At 46.0% G+C, this 25,732-nt stretch overlaps 1 protein-coding gene across 15 annotated transcripts in view; it reads left to right on the top strand.

Annotated features, from left to right (window-relative positions):
* The window catches only part of LOC115127718 (nuclear factor 1 X-type-like), a 152,109-nt gene that overhangs the window by 109,862 nt on the left and 16,515 nt on the right, over window positions 1–25,732 (top strand). For 7 of the 15 annotated variants that reach the window (XM_065001392.1, XM_065001395.1, XM_065001382.1 and 4 more), the window contains 7 exons: window positions 6,944–7,006; window positions 7,185–7,259; window positions 10,552–10,678; window positions 11,092–11,127; window positions 12,802–12,929; window positions 13,423–13,479; window positions 13,784–13,858. In XM_065001392.1, the coding sequence (XP_064857464.1) occupies window positions 6,944–7,006; window positions 7,185–7,259; window positions 10,552–10,678; window positions 11,092–11,127; window positions 12,802–12,929; window positions 13,423–13,479; window positions 13,784–13,858 (561 nt within the window). The remainder of the gene's footprint in view (window positions 1–6,943; window positions 7,007–7,184; window positions 7,260–10,551; window positions 10,679–11,091; window positions 11,128–12,801; window positions 12,930–13,422; window positions 13,480–13,783; window positions 13,859–25,732) is intronic. The other 8 variants (XM_065001389.1, XM_065001384.1, XM_065001396.1 and 5 more) reach the window with 6 other exon arrangements.

Raw genomic sequence — 25,732 nt, 5'->3', positions numbered from 1 at the left:
GAACCACAGAGGGAGGAGAGGAGAGGGAGAGAGGAACCACAGAGGGAGGAGAGGAGGGGGAGAGAGGAACCACAGAGGGAGGAGAGGAGGGGGAGAGAGGATCCACAGAGGGAGGAGAGCAGGGGGAGAGAGGAACCACAGAGGGAGGAGAGGAAGGTTGGCGAAGTCAGGGTTAAGGGAGGAGAGAGAGAGTGAGTGAAAAGAGAGGGTTGGGAAGGAGAGAGAGAAAAGAGCAGACATAGTGGGGGGTATGTTAAGGCCATGAAGGCTTACTGTATAATGGTTGTGGTGGGGCTGTGGGATTTCACAGGGGCTGTGGTGGGAATAATATTGGGATAAGGGGCGGTGTCATGGGGCTTCGATGGGGGAATTGGGAGGGAGGAGATATACAAGACTGTCGGTGTCTAAAGCCATGGGACTGTCAGGGTTTGTGGGGACTGGTGGGAATATGGGACAGTGATTGTTTGGGTCTAGGGACGCCTGCTTTACATCAGGTTTCATGAAACTCCATTAGGGGAATTTGGGGAGGAGCCGTACAGGATTGTGATTGTGTAAATGGACTATTGGGGATTTGGAGAAACTGGAGGAATTTATTCCTATAGCTGTGGGCGGCTGTGTATGTAGTCAGGTCCAAAATGATTGGCACCCTTGATAAAGATGAGCAGAAAATACTGTTTTTAAATAAATAAAACAAACTAAATTAAATCTGCATTAACACTCTACCTCTTCCAATTAATCTCAGTTTAAGGAACTGTAATGACTTTCCATGGCTTCCTGTTTCACTGGGGTATAAATATGAGGTAACACTCATGTAAAAGCCCTTTGTCATCCACCACCATGGGAAAAGGCAAAGAACTCACAAACGAAAAGAGACAAATGGTTGTTGACATTAATAAAACAGGCAATGGGTACCAAAGCATTGCTGAAATCCCCCCAGAAAAATACCACTTACCACTATTAGGGCAACAATGAAGAAGTTCAAAACCACTAGAACAGTGGTAGAGGATGCATGTGTATCTTGTCTCCAAGCGCAGTGAGGAAGATGGTTCTGGAGGAAAAGAAAAGTCCAAAGGCCACAGTTGGAGAACTCCAGAAATTGGCCCCAACTTCTGGTCACCAAATCTACAATTAGATGCCACCTCCATGTCAAAATAAAAATGATATTGTATTTGTCACACGCACAGTCTTATGACTTGGGGGAAGAAGCTGTCTGGGAACCTGTTGACTTGGGGAAGAAGCTCCAGCCTGTTGAACAACAGTCTTATGACTTGGGGGAAGAAGCTGTCTGGGAACCTGTTGGTCCAGCGTGAACAGTCTTATGACTTGGGGGAAGAAGCTGTCTGGGAACCTGTTGGTCCAGCGTGAACAGTCTTATGACTTGGAGGAAGAAGCTGTCTGGGAACCTGTTGGTCCAGCGTGAACAGTCTTATGACTTGGGGGAAGAAGCTGTCTGGGAACCTGTTGGTCCAGCGTGAACAGTCTTATGACTTGGGGGAAGAAGCTGTCTGGGAACCTGTTGGTCCAGCGTGAACAGTCTTAGCGTGAACAGTCTTATGAACCTTGGGGAACAGTCTTATGACTTGGGGAAGAAGCTGTCTGGGAACCTGTTGGTCCAGCGTGAACAGTCTTATGACTTGGGGAAGAAGCTGTCTGGGAACCTGTTGGTCCAGCGTGAACAGTCTTATGACTTGGGGAAGAAGCTGTCTGGGAACCTGTTGGTCCAGCGTGAACAGTCTTATGACTTGGGGGAAGAAGCTGTCTGGGAACCTGTTGGTCCAGCGTGAACAGTCTTATGACTTGGGGGAAGAAGCTGTCTGGGAACCTGGAGCGTGAACAGTCTTATGACTTGGGGAAGAAGCTGTCTGGGAACCTGTTGGTCCAGCGTGAACAGTCTTATGACTTGGGGGAAGAAGCTGTCCGGGAACCTGTTGGTCCAGCGTGAACTGTCCGGGAACCTGTTGGTCCAGCGTGAACAGTCTTATGACTTGGGGGAAGAAGCTGTCTGGGAACCTGTTGGTCCAGCGTGAACAGTCTTATGACTTGGGGGAAGAAGCTGTCTCGGAACCTGTTGGTCCTGACACCGCCTGATATAGAGGCCCTGGATGACAGGGAGCTCTGCCCCAGGGATGTACTGGGCTGTCCTCACCACCCTCTGTAGTGCTTTGCGGTCGAGGGCAGTGCATTTGCCATACCAAGCGGTGATGCAGTCATTCAAGATTCTCTCAATGGTGCAGCTGTAGAACTTTTTGAGGAACCAAGGTCCCATGCAAAATCTTTTGAGCCTCCTGAGTGGGAAGAGGCTCTGCCGTGCCCTCTTCACAACTCTGCGGGTGTATGTGGACCATTTTAAGTCCTTAGTGATGTGGATGCCAAGGAACTTGCAGCTCTCGGCCCGCTCCACAACAGCCCTGTCAATGTGGATGGTGCTCTCCCCTCTTTCTCCTATAGTCCACAATCAGCTCCTTGGTCTTACTGAAGTTAAGGGAGAGGTTATTGTCCTGGCACCACACTGCTAAGTCTCTGACCTCCTCCCTGTAGGCTGTTTCATCGCTGTCTGTGATCAGGCCTACCTCCATCGTCACCACGCAGTTCACCACGCAGTCTTGGGTGAACAGGGAGGGGCCCCTGTGTTGAGGGTCAGCATGGCATACTCTCACCACCTGGGGCTGGCCCATCAGGAAGTCCAGGATCCAGTTGCAGAGGGAGGGGTTCAGTCTGTGGACAGCATTCTCCCATAGTTATTTCCCCCCTTGTCCATGTGGGAGAGGGCAGTGTGAAGTTCAACTGGATCTGTGGATCTGTTGGGGCAGTATGCGAACTGGAATGGGTCTAGGGTGTCTGGGATGATGGTGTTGATGTGTGTCATGACCAGCCTTTCAAAGCACTTCATAATTACAGATGTGCTACAGGGTGATAGTCATGTAGGCAGGTTACCTTGGAGAACAGACTTGGACAAGGAGAGATAAAAGTGAAGACACTTGCCAGCTGCTCTGTGCTTTGAGAACGCGCCCTGGTATTCCATCTGGCCCTGTGATTGTTAACCTGTTTAAACGTTTCGCTCACATTGGCCACAGAAAGCGAAATCACACAGTCATCTGGAAAAACAGGGGCTTACACGCACGGCACAGTGTTATATTCCTCAAAGCGAGCATAAAAGGCATTTAGCTAGTTTGGGAGTGCTGCATCGCTGGGCAACTCACGGCTGGGTTTCCCTTTGTAATCCATTATCGTCTGCAAGCCCTGCCACAGACGATGAGCATCGGAGCCGGTGTAATAGGATTTCACCTTCCTCCTATATTGACCTTTTGTTTATGTCCCAACATTTTTTTGAGAACAAACAACAAATACGAACGCATGGAGTTTACTAAAAGGTAGAGGCGCTTGGGATGAAACTGATGTCATGGTCAGATGACATGAAAATAGTACTCTTTGGCCACGCACACCAGTGGTGGGTTTAGCGTCAAAATAATGATGCATATGCAGAAAAGACCCTCATAGCTACTGTAAAATATGGTGGTGGATCTTTGTTATGGGGCTATTTTGCGTCCACTGGTCCTGGTGTCCTTGTTAAGGTCAACGGCATCATGAACTTTGTACCAAGAACAAGTACCAAGACATTTTAGCCCAAAACCTGGTTGCCTATGCCTGGAGGCTGAAACTTGGCCGCAAGTGGATCTCCCAGCAAGACAATAACCCCAAGTGCACATCAAAATCCACAAAGAAATGGTTAATTGACCACAAAATCAACATTTTGCAATAGCACCCCATTGAATTAAAGAGCGCAGTTCATATGCGCAGACAAAGGATATCAAGGATCTGGAAAGATTCCGTCTGAATGGAGGAATGGTCTAAGATCCCAATGTGTTATCCAATCTCATAAAACATTTTAGAAAAAGACTGTGACATTATTCTCACAAGGGGAGGGTGGCGGAGTATTGACAGCTGGAGTGACAATAACTTTGACACCTATCTTTTTGTGATTTTTTTTTGTATTACTTGTTAAACAAAATGTCTTTCTCTGAGCAAATGTATTAGTAAAAAATTGCATACAATATAGCTCATAATTATTTATTTTATACATATTTTTTTGCTCGTCTTTATCAAGGGTGCCAATCATTTTGGACCTTGGAGGTGTTGTGCGCTAGGCTGTGGGGTTTCGGGGGGTAGGAGTAAAGAATGTTAGGCGAGCTGCAGGGGCATGATTTGGGTTTCTGGAGAGGGCTTGGGGGGCTGTGGAGTACAGATAAGAGGTCTGGATGTGTGTCTAGGATGCTGGGGGGAGGCTGGGGGAGAGACAGAGACACACACACACTATGGGGGAGGCCTGGGGGGCTGGCTGCCTCAGTGCCTGCAGCTGGCATCGGGGTGATAACCAGCAGGCAGTTCCTTCTCTGTAGTGACATAGAGGTTCACATAAGTGGTAACCAGCAGTTATAGCAGGGCTAGGCTAGCCAGGGCTAAAGCTACCAGAGACGTACAATCAGCTGTGCTGTGACGGTCAGTGTGACCACTTCACCAGAGTGGGGTTTGAGAGTGTTGTTCTAGAGCACTGGGGGTGCTGTTAAATGGGGGTTGTCAGTGGGCCTGTAGTGTTGACTGTCCTGATATCTCTTATCATCTCTGATAGGAACAGAAGCTCTCTCTGTCACGCATGCTTCTTCAATCACACCTGTATCTGGGCCACGGAGCAGGTCCAAGTGGTGCTAACCACTAGCCTACAAATCACTCACATCAAAGTACATGGGGATTGACTGAGGAGAATCTGTTGAATCAATTTGTATCATTCCAGAAACCCTGATTGGGTTGAGGGTTCTGTTTACTGTGTTTATTCAGTTAAACCTCTTTAACACCAACTGCTTTCAATTGGATTGTAGCTCTGACACACACACACACACAATGCTCTGTACGTACTGTGTTGGAGAGTCAGTGCTTCTTATTATAGATTCAAGAGGCGAAACACAACAGGAAGAAAGTTCAGTGGACGCTGTTTTCTTAACAGTTTTCGTTGGCCAACGTATATGTTTACTTTGAGTGTGTGTGTGTGTGTGTGTGTGTGTGTGTGTGTGTGTGTGTGTGTGTGTGTGTGTGTGTGTGTGTGTGCGTGCGTGTGTGTGAGGGGCGTCAGCTAGCTGGAATGCTTCGCTACCGCCAATGCTAAAATGGCTGCCAAGCCATAAGATGGCTGCCAGGAGCAGCGAGCGAGAAAAGATGAGAGAGGGAGAGAGTCTGCAGAAGGGAGGAAAAAGGAGCTTTCTATTCCTCTCTTTCTGTTTCTCTCCCTCTCTCGCCTTCTCTCTCTCTCTGTCCCAAACCTCTTCTCCTCTCATTTTCTTTCCTTCCTGTTCTCTTTCTCTCCCCCTATCGCTCTGTCTCTCTACTTCGCTCTTTCTTTCGCCCTCTCTTGCTCTCTCTCTCCCTCTGTTCCTCACTTTCTCTGCACCTCTCTCTCCCTCTCCTCTCTCAGCATTAGCAAGCAGTGAGACAGGTCTGTTTTTTGTTTCTACTAGCTAATCTTATGGCTTAGTGTGGCGAGGCTGTGCTGTGTGTGTGTGATTGTGTGCGTGCGGGTGGTGTGTATGCGTGCTTGGTGTGTGTTTGTGCATCTTTGTGTATGTGTCTATGCGTGTTGGCATCAGTCCTCCCCTGCTCTGTTATCACCTACATGCGACAGATAAACACCTCCGTTAGTTAGGCCTGGCTGTGGCCCTGCAGATGTCATGCCCACGCCACTGCTACTGTACACGCATTCACACGCACTCCGTCATTCAGAAACATACACTCATGCTTGGTTCGTGCCCTGAATGCTGATTGGCTGACAGCCGTGGTATATCAGACCATATACTGTACCATGGGTATGACAAAACATTTATTTTTACTGTTCTAATTATGTTGGTAGCCAGTTTGTAATAGCAATAAGGGCCCTTGTTTTTTTGTTGGTATATGGCCAATATACCATGGCTAAGGACTGTATCCAGGCACTCTGCAGTGTGCAGAAGAACACCCCCTCGGGCCTTATTGCTTAATTCTACATAGACTACATTCTGTGCATGGACATAGACCACAAAACACACACACATGCCAGATAACACACAGTGCATAAACAAAGAAACACACAGCAATCACCAATAGTACTTTCTCTGTGTCAGCCTTGGTTCTCCACTTTGTTCTAATGGATCAGTTATCCTGTAATGACATGCTGGAGGTTAGGGAGTCTTTACTGGAAGACTTCCCCTGTAACACCCTCTCCCTTGTGGCTGTAATCTCTACTCTAGTCCCTGGCTTCTGCGGCCTACCAATGCCAAGAGCAGTAATAAGAGTGTGACAGCTGTGTGCTTGTGTGTTGTGTGTGTGTGTGTGTGTGTGTGTGTGTGTGTGTGTGTGTGTGTGTGTGTGCCACTGCTGCCTCTGTCAATATCTAAAGGCCACTGAGTTTCCGTCACCTTTACCACACTTAGCCTTAAATCCCCTCCCTGGTCAGCCCTGTGTGTGTGTGTGTGTGTGTGTGTGTGTGTGTGTGTGTGTGTGTGTGTGTGTGTGTGCGCGCACCATCTACCAGCGCAATCATATCCCTCTTCTTAATCTCACTTAATACCTCCTTGCTGGCAGGGTTTTAGGCTGCATAAACAGAACACCTTAAACACACACACACACACACAAACAGTAAATCTGAACACCTTGAGACAGGAGTTGTGGGGGGTTAGGAACATTGGGAACATTCTGTGACATTGATATATACAAATAAACACTGTATACAGACACCCTCCTTGACCCTTAGTGAAGCAATCTCCCTACTCTTCTCAAATGTCCCATCTGTCAGTATAGAGTCTATGACTGAAGTTCAGAGGGGTTCCAACACCTTCTCCCTTCCTCTTTCCTCACATACAGCAGGATACTTTGTATCCACCACAGCCAAGCTAAATCCCTCTCTTCTCTTCTCTTCTAGAATCTGGACAATCAGACAGCTCCAGCCAACAAGGAGACACAGACATCAAGCCACCGCCCAATGGTAAGAGAACACTCACGCACGCACGCACACACACACACACACACACACACACACACACACACACACACACACACACACACACACACACACACACACACACACACACACACACACACACACACACACACACACACACACACACCCACTCATCCTAACACTTCCTCTCTCTCCTCTGCAGGGCACCTGAGTTTCCAGGACTGCTTCGTCACCTCAGGAGTGTGGAACGTGGCTGAGCTCGTCAGGGTGTCACAGAGTGAGTATCTACCCCTCTCTTATCCTTTCTATCTATAGCTCAATCTATCTCTATCTATAGCTCTATCTATAGCTCTCTCTCTCTCTATCTATAGCTCTATCTATCTCTATCTATAGCTCAATCTATCTCTATCTATAGCTCTATCTATAGGTCTCTCTCTATCTATAGCGCTATCTATCTCTATCTATAGCTCAATCTATCTCAATCTATAGCTCTAGCTCTATCTATAGCTCCCTCTCTCTCTCTATCTATAGCTCTCTCTCTCTCTATCTATAGCTCTATCTATCTCTATCTATAGCTCAATCTATCTCTATCTATAGCTCAATCTATCTCTATCTATAGCTCTATCTATAGCTCTCTCTCTCTATCTATAGCTCTATCTATCTCTATCTATAGCTCAATCTATCTCTATCTATAGCTCTATCTATAGGTCTCTCTCTCTATCTATAGCGCTATCTATCTCTATCTATAGCTCAATCTATCTCAATCTATAGCTCTAGCTCTATCTATCTATCTATCTATAGCTCTATCTCTCTCTATCTATAGCTCTATCTATAGCTCTCTCTCTCTATCTATAGCTCTATCTATCTCTATCTATAGGTCTATCTATCTCTATCTATAGCTCTATCAATAGCTCTATCTATAGCTCTCTCTCTCTCTATCTATAGCTCTATAGCTCAATCTATTTTTTTAATCATTTTAAATTTGACCTTTATTTAACTAGGCAAGTCAGTTAAGAACAAATTCTTATTTTCAATGACGGCCTAGGAACAGCGGGTTAACTGCATGTTCAGGGGCAGAACGACAGATTTGTACCTTGTCAGCTCGGGGATTTGAACTTGCAACCTTTCGGTTACTAGTCCAACACTCTACCCTGCCGCCTCTTATCTATAGCTCTATCTATAGCTCTCTCTATCTATATCTCTATCTATAGCTCTATCTATCTATTACTATAGCTCTATATATCTCTATCTATAGCTCTATCTATCTATATCTTACTATAGCTCTATCTATCTCTATCTATATCTCTATCTATCTCTTACTATTCAATTCAAGGGGCTTTATTGGCATGGGAAACGTGTTAACATTACCAAAGCAAGTGAGGTCGATAATATACAAAAGTGAAATAAACAATCAAAATTAACAGTAAACATTACACATACAGAAGTTTCAAAACAATAAAGACAATACAATAGCTCTATCTATCGCTCTATCTATCTCTATCTATAGCTCTATCTCTCTCTATCTATAGCTTTATCTATCTATCTCTATCTATAGCTCTCTATCTCTTACTATAGCTCTATCTATCTTTAGCTCTATCTATAGCTCTATCTCTATCTATAGCTCTATCTATAGCTCTATCTATCTCTATATATCTCGATCTAATGCTCTATCTATCTCTCTCTAACTATAGCTCTGTCTATCTCTCTCTAACTATAGCTCTATCTATCTCTATCTATCTAATGCTCTATCTATCTCTATGTATAGCTCTATATATCTCTCTATCTATAGCTCTATCTATCATTCTCTCTCTCTCTATCTATAGGTCTATATATCTCTCTCTATCTATAGCTCTATCTATGTATCTATCTCAATCTATAGCTCTATCTTTCTCTATCTATTTATATCTCTCTATTTGTAACTCTGTATATCTCTATAGCTCTGTCTATCTATTTATAGCTCTATATCAATTCAATTCAAGGGCTTTATTGGCATGGGAAACATGTGTTAACATTGCCAAAGCAAGTGAGGTAGATAATATATAAAGTGAATATATAAAGTGAAATAAACAATAAAAATTAACAGTAAACATTACACATACAGAAGTTTGAAAACAATAAAGACATTACAAATGTCATATTATATATATACAGTGTTTTAACAATGTACAAATGGTTAAGGTATACAAGGGAAAATAAATTAGCATAAATATGGGTTGTATTTACAATGGTGTGTGTTCTTCACTGGTTGCCCTTTTCTCGTGGCAACAGGTCACAAATCTTGCTGCTGTGATAGCACACTGTGGAATTTCACCCAGTAGATATGGGAGTTTCTCTATATCTCTATCTTTCTCTATCTATAGCTCTCTATATCTCTATCTATCTCTATCTATAGCTCTCTCTATCTCTCTCCATCTATAGCTCTATATCTCTCTATCTATAGTTCTATATCTCTCTCTCTATAGCTCTCTATATCTCTATCTATCTCTATCTATAGCTCTCTCTATCTCTCTCCATCTATAGCTCTATATCTCTCTATCTATAGTTCTATATCTCTCTCTCTATAGCTCTCTCTAGCTATAGCTCTATATCTCTCTATCTATAGCGCTCTCTATCTCTATCTATCTCTATCTAATGCTCTATCTATCTCTATGTATAGCTTTTTCTTTCATTCTCTCTCTCTATCTATATATCTCTATCTATCTATCTAGCTCTATATATCTCTCTCTATCTATAGCTCTATCTATGTATCTATCTCAATCTATAGCTCTATCTTTCTCTATCTTAACTCTATCGATCTATCTCTATTTATATCTCTATTTGTAACTCTGTCTATCTCTATAGCTCTGTCTATCTATCTATATCTCTATATCTCTCTATAGCTCTATCTTTCTCTATCTATCTCTATCTATAGCTCTATATCTCTCTATAGCTCTATCTATCTCTATCTATAGCTCTCTCTATCTCTCTCCATCTATAGCTCTATATCTCTCTATCTATAGTTCTATATCTCTCTATCTCTCTCTAGCTATAGCTCTATATCTCTCTATCTATAGCGCTCTCTATCTATATCTATCTATCTCTATCTAATGCTCTATCTCTGTATAGCTTTTTCATTCGTTCTCTATCTATATATCTCTATCTATCTATCTAGCTCTATATATAGCTCTATCTATATATATCTATCTCTATGTATAGCTCTATCTATCTCTATCTATAGCTCTGTCTATCTATTCATATATATAGCTCTATCTTTCTCCATCTATAGCTATCTATCTCTATGTATAGCTCTATTTATCTATCTCTATTTTTCTATCTCTCTATCAATCTGTCTATCTATAGCTCTATCTATCTATCTATATCAATAGCTCTATCTATCTCTCTCTCACACACACTCACTCACCTTCTCTTTCTTCTCGCTCTGTCTCTCTTATCCCTCGGTTTTTCTCTCCATACTCTTCCAATGTTCTCTTGGCTGGCCATTTGTTCTTCAAATTCCACAGTCCAAATGCTGATTTACTGTCTTCTAAATGTCTCCTCCTCCTCCTCCTCCTGTTCCTGTGTTCTCCCAGCTCCTGTAGCCACAGCGTCTGGTCCTAACTTCTCCCTGGCTGACCTGGAGAGTCCTGGCTACTACAACATCAACCAGGTGGCTCTGGGGCGACGCTCCCTCGCATCCCCCCCTTCCACCAGGTACATGTAGGTCTCACTTAAATTAAGTTCCCTCCACTCTATGGTTCCTAGGTGAAACAAACAGCTTAGCGGTCACACAGGTTCCACCCACTCAAAGGTTCCTAATTGAAAAGAGCTGCTCCTCCACCAGACCTGGGTTCAAATAGTATTTGATGAAGGAAAACAAATACAGTTTGAACCCAGGTCTGATATCTACAGGCTGTACTCGATAGTATGTATGTGGGACATTGTAGACTGCCTCAGTTGATAACCGTTATGAGTGTTCTGGTCCATTCCATCTCTGAGAGTTCCATCTCTTTCTTCTCTCTCGTTGTGTCTCTCTGTCTTTCTGGTCTTATAAATGTGTGATGCTCTCTCCTTTCCCCCCCCTATCCTTCTCCCCACCTCTCTCTCTCTTTCTGTCTTCTCTGGCACTGTAGGTCTGAGGTCGAGCTGTACGCAAACCTTCCACGGAGGTAGTTATTCTGACACACACACACACACTGTCCTGCCGACTATACTTAAAACAAACTCAGAAAAGGTCCTGTGCTCACATCTCATATCCTTAAACGTACTCTCACCCACATCAGTCTTTTAGGTTTACCTCTGTGTCTGTTTTCAACCCTCTCCTTCCTGTTCATTTCTACTGTTCTCATCCTGCTGTCCTCTTCCTCTGCCTGAACTCTCAATGTGACTTCCCTGGTTAAATAAAGGCTGCAGGGAGACAGGAGCAGGGAGACAGGAGCAGGGAGACAGTAGTGGGAGCCGGTAGTGGGAGACAAGAGCAGGGAGACAGAAGTGTGAGGCAGATGTGGGAAACAGTAGCAGGGAGACAGGAGCATGGAGACAGAAGTGGGAGACAGGTGCAGGGAGACAGTAGTGGGAGACAGGAGCAGGGAGACAGTAGTGGAAGACGGGAGACAGAAGTGGGAGACAGTAGCAGGGAGACAGGAGCAAGGAGTCAGTAGTGGAAGACAGGAACAGGGAGACAGAAGTGGGAGACAGCAGCTGGGAGACAGGAGCAGGGAGACAGAAGTGGGAGACAGGAGCAGGGAGACAGAAGTGGGAGACAGGAGCAGGGAGACAGTAGTGGAAGACAGGAGCAGGGAGACAGAAGTGGAGACAGGAGCAGGGAGACAGAAGTGGGAGACAGGAGCAGGGAGACAGTAGTGGAAGACAGGCGCAGGGAGACAGAAGTGGGAGATAGAAGTGGGAGACAGTAGTGGGAGACAGTAGTGGGAGACAGAAGTGGGAGACAGTAGTGGGAAACAGGAGCAGGGAGACAGAAGTGGGAAACAGGAGCAGGGAGACAGTAGTGGAAGACAGGCGCAGGGAGACAGAAGTGGGAGACAGGAGCAGGGAGACAGTAGTGGAAGACAGGAGCAGGGAGACAGTAGTGGAAGACAGGAGCAGGGAGACAGTAGTGGAAGACAGGAGCAGGGAGACAGTAGTGGAAGACAGGAGCAGGGAGACAGGAGACAGGAGCAGGAGACAGTAGTGGAAGACAGGAGCAGGGAGACAGTAGTGGAAGACAGGAGCAGGGAGACAGTAGTGGAAGACAGGAGCAGGGAGACAGTAGTGGAAGACAGGAGCAGGGAGACAGGAGCATGGAGACAGAAGTGGGAGACAGGTGCAGGGAGACAGTAGTGGGAGACAGGAGCAGGGAGACAGTAGTGGAAGACGGGAGACAGAAGTGGGAGACAGTAGCAGGGAGACAGAATTGGGAGACAGGAGCAAGGAGTCAGTAGTGGAAGACAGGAACAGGGAGACAGAAGTGGGAGACAGCAGCTGGGAGACAGGAGCAGGGAGACAGAAGTGGGAGACAGGAGCAGGGAGACAGTAGTGGAAGACAGGAGCAGGGAGACAGAAGTGGGAGACAGGAGCAGGGAGACAGAAGTGGGAGACAGGAGCAGGGAGACAGTAGTGGAAGACAGGCGCAGGGAGACAGAAGTGGGAGACAGAAGTGGAAGCAGAAATGTGTAGGGCTCATTCAGGGATCGAACTGGATTCCTGCCGCAGGGGGAAGCAAGTGTTGACCATTCGACTAGACTCCGGCCCAATAATGCACTACTTTAGGCCAGGGCCCTAGTGTACTACATAGGGAATAGGGAGCCATTCTTGACTCCTCTCTCCCCTCTTCCTCTCCGCAGCTCTAACAAGAGGAAGTCGTTAGACGACAGTGAGCTGGAGAGCCCCACGGACGACGTCTTCTACCCAGGACGCTCCCCAGCCGCAGGCTCCTCCCAGTCCAGCGGCTGGCCCAATGACATGGATGCAGGTAGGACACTCCCCCTAGCCCCCAAACTCTACCTTTACCCTTATACCTGTACCCCGACCCCTGGACCATTCTTACCGAACTCTTCTCCCCAAACTCACCACAACACACTGTTCTTCAAAACACCTAACTCTAAACACCCCTCCCCAAAACACCTCTTTCCTTCTCACTTGTCACTCACGGTTCCAAAATCCACACTGGCAAGATCCTCCTCACTAGCATACCACTTAGAAAGCTTGCCCAGCGCTTCATTCTAATTGGTGCGCTAGTGTGGATCTTGGATAAGAGCCTGTCTCTTCTAAACTGATTTGAAACTGACTTCATAACTTCCCAGAACACCTCTTTGCTCCTGCCTCCATTTAAATTGATTCGAGACCAGAAGTGACATTCCACCTATTCATCAATACTAGTGGAGACCTTTCACACACTCTGTCTCCCTAAGACTGATTTGAGACCAGAACTGACTCCATAACCTCTTCTTCCCACCTGTAACCAGGTGGAGACCTTCATTCCCCATCCCCAAGCTCACACCATGTTGACCGTCACCTGATAAGTAAGCAACAATGCAGTACAGTAACCATGAACTAACTTTACCACCATGTTATCCATGATCGATCACTACATCAACTACTGTCTTAAAAATCTTAAGCTGCCCCCTCGCTCTGTTTCTCTCTCTCTCGCTCTTTCGCTCTCTCTCTGGCTCGCTCTCTCTCTCTGCCTCTCTCTGCCTCTCGCTCTCTCTTTCTCCCCCTCTCTCTCTCGCCCTCTCTCTTCCTCACCCCCTCTCTCCTCTTGCTCTCTACCCTTCGTCTCTCTATATATCTCTCATTGTTAACCCTCTCCTTCTCCACCTACAGTGCAGCACCATTTGGCCAGTGTGCAGGAGAGGAAGATAAAACATGAACACGATGGAGTGCAGTTTCCTTACCATGGTTAGAACACATTACACTCATATCTCCCTACTGTATATAACTCATATCTCCCTACTGTATATAACTCATATCTCCCTACTGTATATAACTCATATCTCCCTACTGTATATAACTCATATCCCCTACTGTATATAACTCATATCCCCTACTGTATATAACTCATATCCCCCTACTGTATATAACTCATATCTCCCTACTGTATATAACTCATATCTCCCTACTGTAAATAACTCATATCTCCCTACTGTATATAACTCATATCTCCATACTGTGTATAACTCATATCTACCCACACTGTGTATAACTCATATCTACCTAGACTGTGTATAACTCAGTCATTCCTCTTTCAATATGTGTACACTCAGTGTATATCTGTACATACACCAACTCACACCTTCTTTACTGTTATTTGTTACCACAGCTGCTCTTTCTTTCTCTCTCTCTCTCTCTCTCTCTCTCTCTCTCTCTCTCTCTGTCTCTCTCTGTCTCTCTCTACTGTCTATAACTCTCTCTGTGTATAACTCTACATACTGTCTCTATCTCCATACTGTCTCTCTCTCTGTCTCTCTCTCTCTTGTCTTGTATATCTCTCTTCTCTGTTATTTGTTACTGCTCTTTCTGTCTTTCTCTCAGTCTCTCTCTCTCTCTCTCTCTCTGTCTCTCTCTCTCTCTGTCTCTCTCTGTCTCTCTCTCTGTCTCTCTCTCTCTCTGTCTTTCTCTCTCTGTCTCTCTCTCTGTCTTTCTCTCAGTCTCTCTCTTTCTCTCTCTGTCTCTCTCTCTCTCTGTCTTTCTCTCTGTCTCTCTCTCTGTCTTTCTCTGTCTTTCTCTCTCTCCCTATCTCTCTCTCCCTTTCTCTCTCTCCCTTTCTCCCTCCATCCCCTTTCTCTAATTGAAAACATGTGCAGCAGTAGAAACCCTAGGGAGAGAGAGGGAGAGAGGTTCTGTGCTAGGCCCTATGGTTTGCTCAGACCTGCTCCAGTTAGCTGAGCTGTGAATTTAATTAACACACACACACATACACATGCTGTCTGCCTTAAGGCTTCCGCATGCTTCAGTACTGCTGGCACCTAGCTGAACTTGGCTTGGGGAACCAAACGAGTGTGCTTGCATACAACCTTAAAAGACCTTCGCTTGAAAAATAAAAAAGTGGCAATAGTACTGATTGTCCATCTTGAGGCGCCGTAGCCAGTATCCACTTCCTCAAAATAGTCAGAATTAATCTAAGATAACTCAAGAAATCTGTCATACATTTTTTTGTTTTTGCAGAGGAGATCTTAGTCGTGCAATTTTACATCTAACTAAGCTGTTTGGTGCAGTATTTCTCATGTGAAAAATGTGCATTAAAACGTGTTGTCTATTGTTGAATGACAACAAAGCGCTGATGCGAGTAGTGCATAAAAATGGTCTGTCCTCGGTTGCAACACTCACTACCGAGTTCTAAATTGCCTCTGGAAGCAACGTCAGCACAAGGACTGTTCATCTGAAGCTTAATGAAATGGGTTTCCATGGCCGAGTAGCCGCACACAAGCCTAAGATCACCATGCGCATTGCCAAGCGTCGGCTGAAGTGGACTCAGGAGAATTGGAAACGCGTTCTCTGGAGTGATGAATCACGCTTCACTATCTGGTAGTCCAATGGACGAATCTGGGTTTGGCGGAAGCCAGGAGAAAGATACCTGCCCGAATGCATAGTGCCAACTGTAAAGTTTGGTGGAGGAGGAATAATGGTCTGGGGCTGTTTTTTAACGCTACAACATACAATGACATTCTAGACAGTTCTGTGCTTCCAACTTTGTGCCAACAGTTTAGCGAAGGCCCTTTCCTGTTTCAGCATGACAGTGCCCAAAGCAAGGTCCATACAGAAATGGTTTGTCGAGATCGGTGGAAGAACTTAACTGGCCTGCACAGAGCCCTGACCTCAACCCCATCAAACACTTTTGGGATGCATTTGAACGCCAACTACGAACCATGCCTAATCGCCTAACATCAGTGCCCAACTCACTAATGCTCTTGTGGTTGAATGGAAGCAAGTTCCCGCAGCAATGTTCCAACATCTAGTGGAAAGCTTTCCCAGAAGAGTGGAGTGTGTTATAATAGCAAAGGAGGCACCAACTCCATATTAATGCACATAATTTTGGAATGAGATGTTAGAAGAGCAGGTGTCCACATACTTTTGGTCATGTACTGTAGTGTATGTGTAACAAATCTGAGTGGCACAGCGGTCTAAGGCACTAGTTCGATTCCAGGCTGTATCACAACCGGCCCTGATTGGGAGTCCCATAGGGTGGTGTACAATTGGCCCAGCGTCGTCCAGGTTTGGCCGGAGTAGGCCTCATTGTAAATAAGAATTTGTTCTTAAAACTGACTTGCCTAGTTAAATAAAGGTTAGTGAACTACATAGGGAATAGGCTGGATGCAGCCCTGGGTGACCCTCTCGCCAATTCATTTAACCAAAACTAATGGACAAACCCAAATTAATTACAAATGTGAGGCATTTGTGTATATAGTATGTAATGTGTTGAGAGAGAGCTGTCGACTTTAGAGATGTGAGATGGTCGTGTGTCCTTTTCTGAGGGAAGGAGAAAGAGAGATGGAGAGATAGAAGGTGATCAGTTCTACTGTCTGGCAGATGAAATGAGATTTAGAATGGGAGATGGTAAGGAGATGGTAAGGAGATGGTAAGGAGATGGTAAGGTGTCCAATCAGAAACCCAACTTTCGAACACTGGGTAAAATAATATGTTAATAGTGTAGATACTCTGCTAAGATAACCAATGGTCCAAACCTCGTGTCTCTCATAATCCCTCCTTGTAGGAGGGTCAAAATTAGAGTGACTAAATCAATGGAGGCCAGGGGAAAAAAGTGCTCATAAATCAGGAAAGCAACATCTCGTCAGCTAGGCTGGATGCTGTGCGAAAAGGAAGAATATACCGGACAGTCTTACCAATGAACGCCTCATCTTTCTTCTCAAATCCCGAGGACATAAAACAATATCGAGGTAAGATGGGTATCAATGGATATCCATTTTGAGACATGACATGTTTTCATATTTTAGTATACAATGTTCATATTAATGCAAAGTTCCTCTTCTTTTTCGGAGATTTCTCACAAAAACAAGTGTATCTTTGTGAAATGACCACCGGGGTACTGAGCGTAACGAAAGCTTTTTTATTTTCACAACCTTTAACATTTAATTCAGCTTGCTATTTGCGACCTGTGGACGACCACCACAAAATGTGAAACGTTTTCGGCGATAACGCTGCACTGCTCTGTCAGCAGAGTTCGCTGCTTATTATGGGATGTATTAGGGTACGACATCTGACTTTTAGGATATGATGTTAACGATATGATAGAGAAAGACCCCACTGAGCGATTCAATACATAAAGAATCAAATTTGTCTTGGAAAAATGTACTTGATAACATAAGGAAGTGAAATATCAACACCAAAGCAACACTCTACGGTGTGTGTTGCTTTCTGGAGGGTTCCACCTGCTACAGGCAAACCACAGCTGGGAGTTCCTATCCGGGTGGAGGGTAGGAAAACAAGCAAGCACACACAAACAAACGCCAGCACACACCACCATAGTAAACCCCCTATTCTACTCCCTCCATAGCCAATTGAGCACACACATGCAAAGACAGACAGACAGACAGACAGACAGACAGACAGACAGACAGACAGACAGACAGACAGACAGACAGACAGACAGACAGACAGACAGAGTATGTACAGTAAATGTTGCCAGCAGCCTTGCTACACACACACACACACACACACACAAGCTCTAGTCCCAGATGGTGCTTCTGTGTGTGTGTGTGTCTGTGTGTGTGGCCTTGGGAGTAGCAAGGCTGCTGGCGACATCTGCTCCACAGGGGCTGGAGGGAGAGTGAAGTGTGTGTGTGTGTCTCGGGGCGCTGGGGGTTAGAAATAACCATGATTTCAAATGAGTTCCAAATGATTCTGAAATGTTTAAGACCACTAGAGATTTGCAAGGGGCCTCTGCTGCTTCTAATATGAGTTAGTTAGAGCCTTTGATGGTCTTCTACACTACAGTGTGCGTCCCAAATAGCAGTGCGCTACTTTTGACAAAACACTATATAGGGAATAGGGTGTCATTTGGGACGCAGCCTCTGTTTAGTCTGGATAAGGGAATTCCTTCTGGTTTCCCTTTTACTGCTTTAAGCCAATGCGTGTGTGTGTGTGCGCGTGCGTATGAGCGTGTGTATGAGCGTGTGGGTACATACGTGCTTGTGTGTTTGTGCGAGCAAGAGACTGTGTTTTGAAGGCACATCTGGTGGCAGGCCTGTTAGTGTAGAGAGGCAGAGGGGTCAACAGGAGCACTTGATTGGTTGCCAGTCCACTGCTGTGGTCTGCCAGGAGGAGAGAGGACAGTGTAGTGAGACACACACACACAGCCAGAGTAGATACATAACATGGGTCTCGTCTCTGTTATTGTAGGGGAAGCCACTGGATGAAATCCTCTGTCAGTTTGTCCCTCTGTGCTCGTATATAGTGGGGTATACACTGAGTGTACCAAACATTAAGAACACCTTCCTAATATTGAGTTGCACCCCCACCACCACCTTTACCCTCAGCCTCAATTCACTGGGGCATGGACTCTATAAGGTGTCGGAACCTGTCCACAGGGATGCTGGTCCATGTTGACTCCAATGCTTCCCTCAGTTGAGTCAAGTTGGCTGGATGTCCTGTTGGTGGTGGACCATTGATACACACATGAAACTGTTGAGAGTGAAAAACCCAGCAACATTTCAGTTCTTGACACACTCAAACCGGCGCGCCTGGCAACTACTACCATACCCCGTCACAGTAACCGTTGGTGTCAGACGTCACAGTAACCGTTGGTGTCAGACGTCACAGTAACCGTTGGTGTCAGACGCACAGTAACCGTTGGTGTCAGACGTCACAGTAACCGTTGGTGTCAGACATCACAGTAACCATTGTTGTCAGATCTCACAGTAACCGCTGGTGTCAGACATCCCAGTAACCGCTGTTGTCAGACATCACAGTAACCGTTGTTGTCAGACATCCCAGTAACCGCTGGTGTCAGACATCCCAGTAACCGCTGTTGTCAGACATCACAGTAACCGTTGTTGTCAGACATCACAGTAACCGCTGGTGTCAGACATCACAGTAACCGTTGGTGTCAGACGTCACAGTAACCATTGGTGTCAGACATCACAGTAACCGCTGGTGTCAGACATCCCAGTAACCGCTGTTGTCAGACATCACAGTAACCGTTGTTGTCAGACATCACAGTAACCGCTGGTGTCAGACATCCCAGTAACCGCTGTTGTCAGACATCACAGTAACCGTTGTTGTCAGACATCCCAGTAACCGCTGGTGTCAGACATCACAGTAACCGTTGTTGTCAGACGTCACAGTAACCGTTGTTGTTAGACATCACAGTAACCGTTGTTGTCAGACGTCACAGTAACCGCTGGTGTCAGACATCACAGTAACCGCTGGTGTCAGAAGCACAGTAACCGCTGGTGTCAGACGTCACAGTAACCGTTGTTGTCAGACATCACAGTAACCGCTGGTGTCAGACATCACAGTAACCGTTGGTGTCAGACGTCACAGTAACCGTTGGTGTCAGACGTCACAGTAACCGTTGGTGTCAGACGTCACAGTAACCGTTGGTGTCAGACGTCACAGTAACCGTTGGTGTCCGACATCCCAGTAACCGTTGGTGTCAGACATCACAGTAACCGTGTCAGCAGTGGGATCAGGCATGGTTCTCCACCTCTCTTCCATGGCTCCAATTAGTCTGACAGCTACAATACACCCGCCCTAGCCCCCTTGCCTCCAAGCCATATAGCCTCCTAGCCCCCTAGCCTCCTATCCCCCTAGCCTCCTATCCCCCTTGCCTCCTATCCTCCTAGCCCCCTAGCCTCCTAGCCCCCTAGCCTCCTATCCTCCTAGCCCCCTAGCCACATAGCCTCCTAGCCCCCTAGCCTCCTATCCTCCCCCCTAGCCACATAGCCTCCTAGCCCCCTAGCCTCCTATCCCCATAGCCTCCTAGCCCCCTAGCCTCCGAGCCCACTTGCATCCTAGCCCCCTACCCTCCTAGCCTTGGTTATAAATGAAACTCACACACACACTATACCCACTAGATCCTAGGCCTGGTTAACTAAAAATGAAATATGTCTGTTAAAGACATAAATGGTTCACACATATTAGTCACTCCCTCCCTCCCACCTGCTGCAGACTTAACTCTTTCACACCGTTTTGTTTACACGCCCCCACACTGCACTCTCTCTCCATAGACTTTCACACATACCCAGCTGGAACCGGAGGAATTGTGGTTGAATGGGATTTTAAGGATTTTAATGTCAGGACCTCAGAAATAGACCACAAAGTTTGGGAACAAATACTGTCTGTTAGGATTCTAGGATTAATATGAAAATGACTAAAACTAGTATGAAAAGGTCCTGGGTCTGAATGTTAAAGTGAATGTGAGTGTGTCTGCTAATCGGTGAGTGTTTGTGTGTGTGTGGTAATCAGTGAGTGTCTGCTAATCGGTGAGTGTTTGAGTGTGTGTGGTAATCAGTGAGTGTCTGCTAATCGGTGAGTGTTTGTGTGTGTGTGGTAGTCAGTGAGTGTCTGCTAATCGATGAGTGTTTGTGTGTGTGTGGTAATCAGTGAGTGTCTGCTAATCGATGAGTGTTTGTGTGTGTGTGTGGTAATCAGTGAGTGTCTGCTAATCGGTGAGTGTTTGTGGTGATCGGTGAGTGTTTGAATGTTTGTGGTGATCGGTGAGTGTGAGTCTTTGTGGTAATCGGTGAGTGTGTGAGTGTTTGTGGTAATCGGTGAGTGTGAGAGTGTTTGTGGTAAATGATGAGTGTGTGAGTGTTTGTGGTGATCAGTGAGTGTGTGAGTGTGTGAGTGGTTGTGGTAATCGGTGAGTGTTTGAGTGTTTGTGGTCAATCGTGTGAGTGTTTGTGGTAATCGGTGAGTGTGTGGTAATCGGAATGAGTGTGTGAGTGTTTGTGGTAATCATTGATTGTTTGGTCATCGGTGATTGTTTGTGGTAATCGGTGAGTGTGTGAGTGTTTGTGGTCATCGGTGAGTGTGTGAGTGTTTGTGGTAATCTGTGAGTGTGTGAGTGTTTGTGGTAATCAGTGAGTGTCTGCTGGTGATCAGTGTGAGTGAGTGTGAGTGTGTGAGTGTTTGTGTGTGTGTGTGGTAATCAGTGAGTGAATGGTGAATCATTGATTGTGTTTGGTCATCGGTGATTGTTTGTGGTAATCGGTGAGTGTGTGAGTGTTTGTGGTAATCGGTGAGTGTGTGAGTGTTTGTGGTGATCGTGAGTGTTGTTTGTGGTAATCGTGAGTGTGTGAGTGTTTGTGGTAATCGGTGAGTGTGTGAGTGTTTGTGGTGATCGGTGAGTGTGTGAGTGTTTGTGGTAATCGGTGAAGTGTGAGTGTTTGTGGTAATCGGTGAGTGTTTGTGGTGATCGGTGAGTGTTTGTAATCGGTGAGTGTTTGTGTGTGTAATCAGTGAGTGTCTGCTAATCGGTGAGTGTTTGTGTGTGTGTGGTAATCAGTGAGTGTCTGCTAATCGGTGAGTGTTTGTGTGTGTGTGGTAATCAGTGAGTGTCTGCTAATCGATGAGTGTTTGTGTGTGTGTGTGTAATCAGTGAGTGTCTGCTAATCGGTGAGTGTTTGTGGTGATCGGTGAGTGTTTGAATGTTTGGGGTAATCGGTGAGTGTGAGTCTTTGTGGTAATCGGTGTGTGTGAGTGTTTGTGGTAATCGGTGAGAGTGTTTGTGGTAAATGATGAGTGTGTGAGTGTTTGTGGTGATCAGTGAGTGTGTGAGTGTGTGTGGTAATCGGTGAGTGTTTGAGTGTTTGTGGTAATCGGTGAGTGTTTGGTAATCGTGTGAAACTGAAAGCGCGAAAGCACTGCTTTTAATCAGGGCAAGGTGTCTGGTAACATGACCGAATACAAACAGTGCAGCTATTCCCTCTGCAAGGCTATCAAACAAGCTAAGCGTCAGTACAGAGACAAAGTAGAATCTCAATTCAACGGCTCAGACACAAGAGGCATGTGGCAGGGTCTACAGTCAATCACGGACTACAGGAAGAAATCCAGCCCAGTCACGGACCAGGATGTCTTGCTCCCAGGCAGACTAAATAACTTTTTTGCCCGCTTTGAGGACAATACAGTGCCACTGACACGGCCTGCAACGAAAACATGCGGTCTCTCCTTCACTGCAGCCGAGGTGAGTATGACATTTAAACGTGTTAACCCTCGCAAGGCTGCAAGCCCAGACGGCATCCCCAGCCGCGCCCTCAGAGCAAGCGCAGACCAGCTGGCCGGTGTGTTTACGGACATATTCAATCAATCCCTATACCAGTCTGCTGTTCCCACATGCTTCAAGAGGGCCACCATTGTTCCTGTTCCCAAGAAAGCTAAGGTAACTGAGCTAAACGACTACCACCCCGTAGCACTCACTTCCGTCATCATGAAGTGCTTTGAGAGACTAGTCAAGGACCATATCACCTCCACCCTACCTGACACCCTAGACCCACTCCAATTTGCTTACCGCCCAAATAGGTCCACAGACGATGCAATCTCAACCACACTGCACACTGCCCTAACCCATCTGGACAAGAGGAATACCTATGTGAGAATGCTGTTCATCGACTACAGCTCGGCATTCAACACCATAGTACACTCCAAGCTCGTCATCAAGCTCGAGACCCTGGGTCTCGACCCCGCCCTGTGCAACTGGGTACTGGACTTCCTGACGGGCCGCCCCCAGGTGGTGAGGGTAGGCAACAACATCTCCTCCCCGCTGATCCTCAACACTGGGGCCCCACAAGGGTGCGTTCTGAGCCCTCTCCTGTACTCCCTGTTCACCCACGACTGCGTGGCCACGCACGCCTCCAACTCAATCATCAAGTTTGCGGACGACACAACAGTGGTAGGCTTGATTACCAACAAAGACGAGACGGCCTACAGGGAGGAGGTGAGGGCCCTCGGAGTGTGGTGTCAGGAAAATAACCTCACACTCAACGTCAACAAAACTAAGGAGATGATTGTGGACTTCAGGAAACAGCAGAGGGAACACCCCCCTATCCACATTGATGGAACAGTAGTGGAGAGGGTAGCAAGTTTTAAATTCCTCGGCATACACATCACAGACAAACTGAATTGGTCCACTCACACAGACAGCATCGTGAAGAAGGCGCAGCAGCGCCTCTTCAACCTCAGGAGGCTGAAGAAATTTGGCTTGTCACCAAAAGCACTCACAAACTTCTACAGATGCACAATCGAGAGCATCCTGGCGGGCTGTATCACCGCCTGGTACGGCAATTGCTCCGCCCTCAACCGTAAGGCTCTCCAGAGGGTAGTGAGGTCTGCACAACGCATCACCGGGGGCAAACTACCTGCCCTCCAGGACACCTACACCACCCGATGTTACAGGAAGGCCATAAAGATCATCAAGGACATCAACCACCCGAGCCACTGCCTGTTCACCCCGCTATCATCCAGAAGGCGAGGTCAGTACAGGTGCATCAAAGCTGGGACCGAGAGACTGAAAAACAGCTTCTATCTCAAGGCCATCAGACTGTTAAACAGCCACCACTAACATTGAGTGGCTGCTGCCAGCACACTGACACTGACTCAACTCCAGCCACTTTAATAATGGGAATTGATGTAAATATATCACTAGCCACTTTAAACAATGCTACCTTATATAATGTTACTTACCCTACATTATTCATCTCATATGCATACGTATATACTGTACTCTATATCATCGACTGCATCCTTATGTAATACATGTATCACTAGCCACTTTAACTATGCCACTTTGTTTACATACTCATCTCATATGTATATACTGTACTCGATACCATCTACTGTATCTTGCCTATGCTGCTCTGTACCATCACTCATTCATATATCCTTATGTACATATTCTTTATCCCCTTACACTGTGTATAAGACAGTAGTTTAGGAATTGTTAGTTAGATTACTTGTTGGTTATTACTGCATTGTCGGAACTAGAAGCACAAGCATTTCGCTACACTCGCATTAACATCTGCTAACCATGTGTATGTGACAAATAAAATTTGATTTGATTTGAATCGGTGCGTGTGTGGTAATCAGTGAGTGTGTGAGTGTTTGTGGTAATCGGTGAGTGTGTGAGTGTTTGTGGTCATCGGTGAGTGTGTGAGTGTTTGTGGTAATCTGTGAGTGTGTGAGTGTTTGTGGTAATCAGTGAGTGTGTGAGTGTTTGTGGTAAATCGTAAGTGTGTGAGTGTGTGTGGTAATCGGTGAGTGTGTGAGTGTTTGTGGTAATCGATGAATGTGTGAGTGTGTGAGTGTTTGTGGTAATCATTGATTGTTTGGTCATCGGTGAGTGTTTGTGGTAATCGGTGAGTGTGTGAGTGTTTGTGGTGATCGGTGAGTGTGTGAGTGTTTGTGGTAATCTGTGAGTGTTTGTGGTAATCGGTGAGGGTGTGAGTGTTTGTGGTAATCGGTAAGAGTGTGAGTGTTTGTGGTGATCCGTGAGTGTTTGTGGTAATCGGTGAGTGTTTGTGGTAATTGGTGAGGGTGTGAGTGTGTTTGGTAATTGGTGAGTGTATGAGTGTTTGTGGTAATCAGTGAGTGTGAGTGTTTGTGATAATCGGTGAGTGTTTGTGGTAATCGGTGGGGGTGTGAGTGTTTATGGCAATCGGTAAGTGTGTGAGTGTTTGTGGTGATCGGCGGGTGTGTGAGTGTTTGTGATAATCGGTGAGTGTTTGTGGTAATCGGTGAGTGTTTGTGGTAATTGGTGAGGGTGTGAGTGTGTTTGGTAATCGGTGAGTGTATGAGTGTTTGTGATAATCAGTGAGTGTGAGTGTTTGTGATAATCGGTGAGTGTTTGTGGTAATCGGTGAGTGTTTGTGGTAATCGGTGGGGGTGTGAGTGTTTGTGGCAATCGGTAAGTGTGTGAGTGTTTGTGGTAATCGGTGAGGGTGTGAGTGTTTGTGGTAATCGATGAGCGTTTGTGGTAATCGGTGAGTGTGTGTGTGGTCATCGGTGAGTGTTTGTGGTAATCGGTGAGTGTGTGAGCGTTTCTGGTAATCGGTGTGTGTGTGGTAATCGGTGAGTGTGTGAGTGTTTGTGGTAATCGATGAGCGTTTGTGGTAATCGGTGAGTGTGCAAGTGTCTGTGGTAATCGGTGAGCGTTTGTGGTAATCGGTGAGTGTTTGTGGTAATCGGTGAGGGTGTTTGTGGTGATCGTGAGTGTGTGAGTGTTTGTGGTAATCGGTGAGTGTGTGAGTGTTTGTGGTAATCGGTGAGTGTGTGAGGGTTTGTGGTAATCGGTGAGTGTGTGAGTGTTTGTGGTAATCGGTGAGTGTTTGAGGGTTTGTGGTAATCAGTGAGTGTGTGAGGGTTTGTGGTAATCGGTGAGTGTGTGTGGTAATCGGTGAGTGTTTCTGGTAATCGGTGAGTGTGTGAGGGTTTGTGGTAATCGGTGAGTGTGTGTGGTAATCGGTGAGTGTTTCTGGTAATCGGTGAGTGTGTGAGGGTTTGTGGTAATCGGTGAGTGTGTGAGGGTTTGTGGTGATCAGTGAGTGTGTGTGGTAATCGGTGAGTGTGTGAGGGTTGTTGTATGTGTGTATGTGAGTGAGTGTGAGATGAAGATAATGAACCATGTTTACCATCTTATGACATGTCCATCTCAGACATTCCTAGAAAGGAAAAGAAACAAAACGAAAAATACTGCTACATTTTCACAGGTTCCACTCTGACATCACTCACTCTCTCCTTCCTTCACTCACATTCTCCCACGCTTTTCTCGCCTCTCTCCCTCCCTCCCTTCATCCCTCCCCCTCTCCATTCCGTCTGCTT

This window comes from Oncorhynchus nerka, linkage group LG15 (assembly GCF_034236695.1).
Source record: "Oncorhynchus nerka isolate Pitt River linkage group LG15, Oner_Uvic_2.0, whole genome shotgun sequence".
NCBI classification, from domain to species: domain Eukaryota; kingdom Metazoa; phylum Chordata; class Actinopteri; order Salmoniformes; family Salmonidae; genus Oncorhynchus; species Oncorhynchus nerka.
The sequence above is the reverse complement of the archived record's forward strand: the minus strand, read 5'-3'. Positions and strand labels throughout refer to the sequence as shown.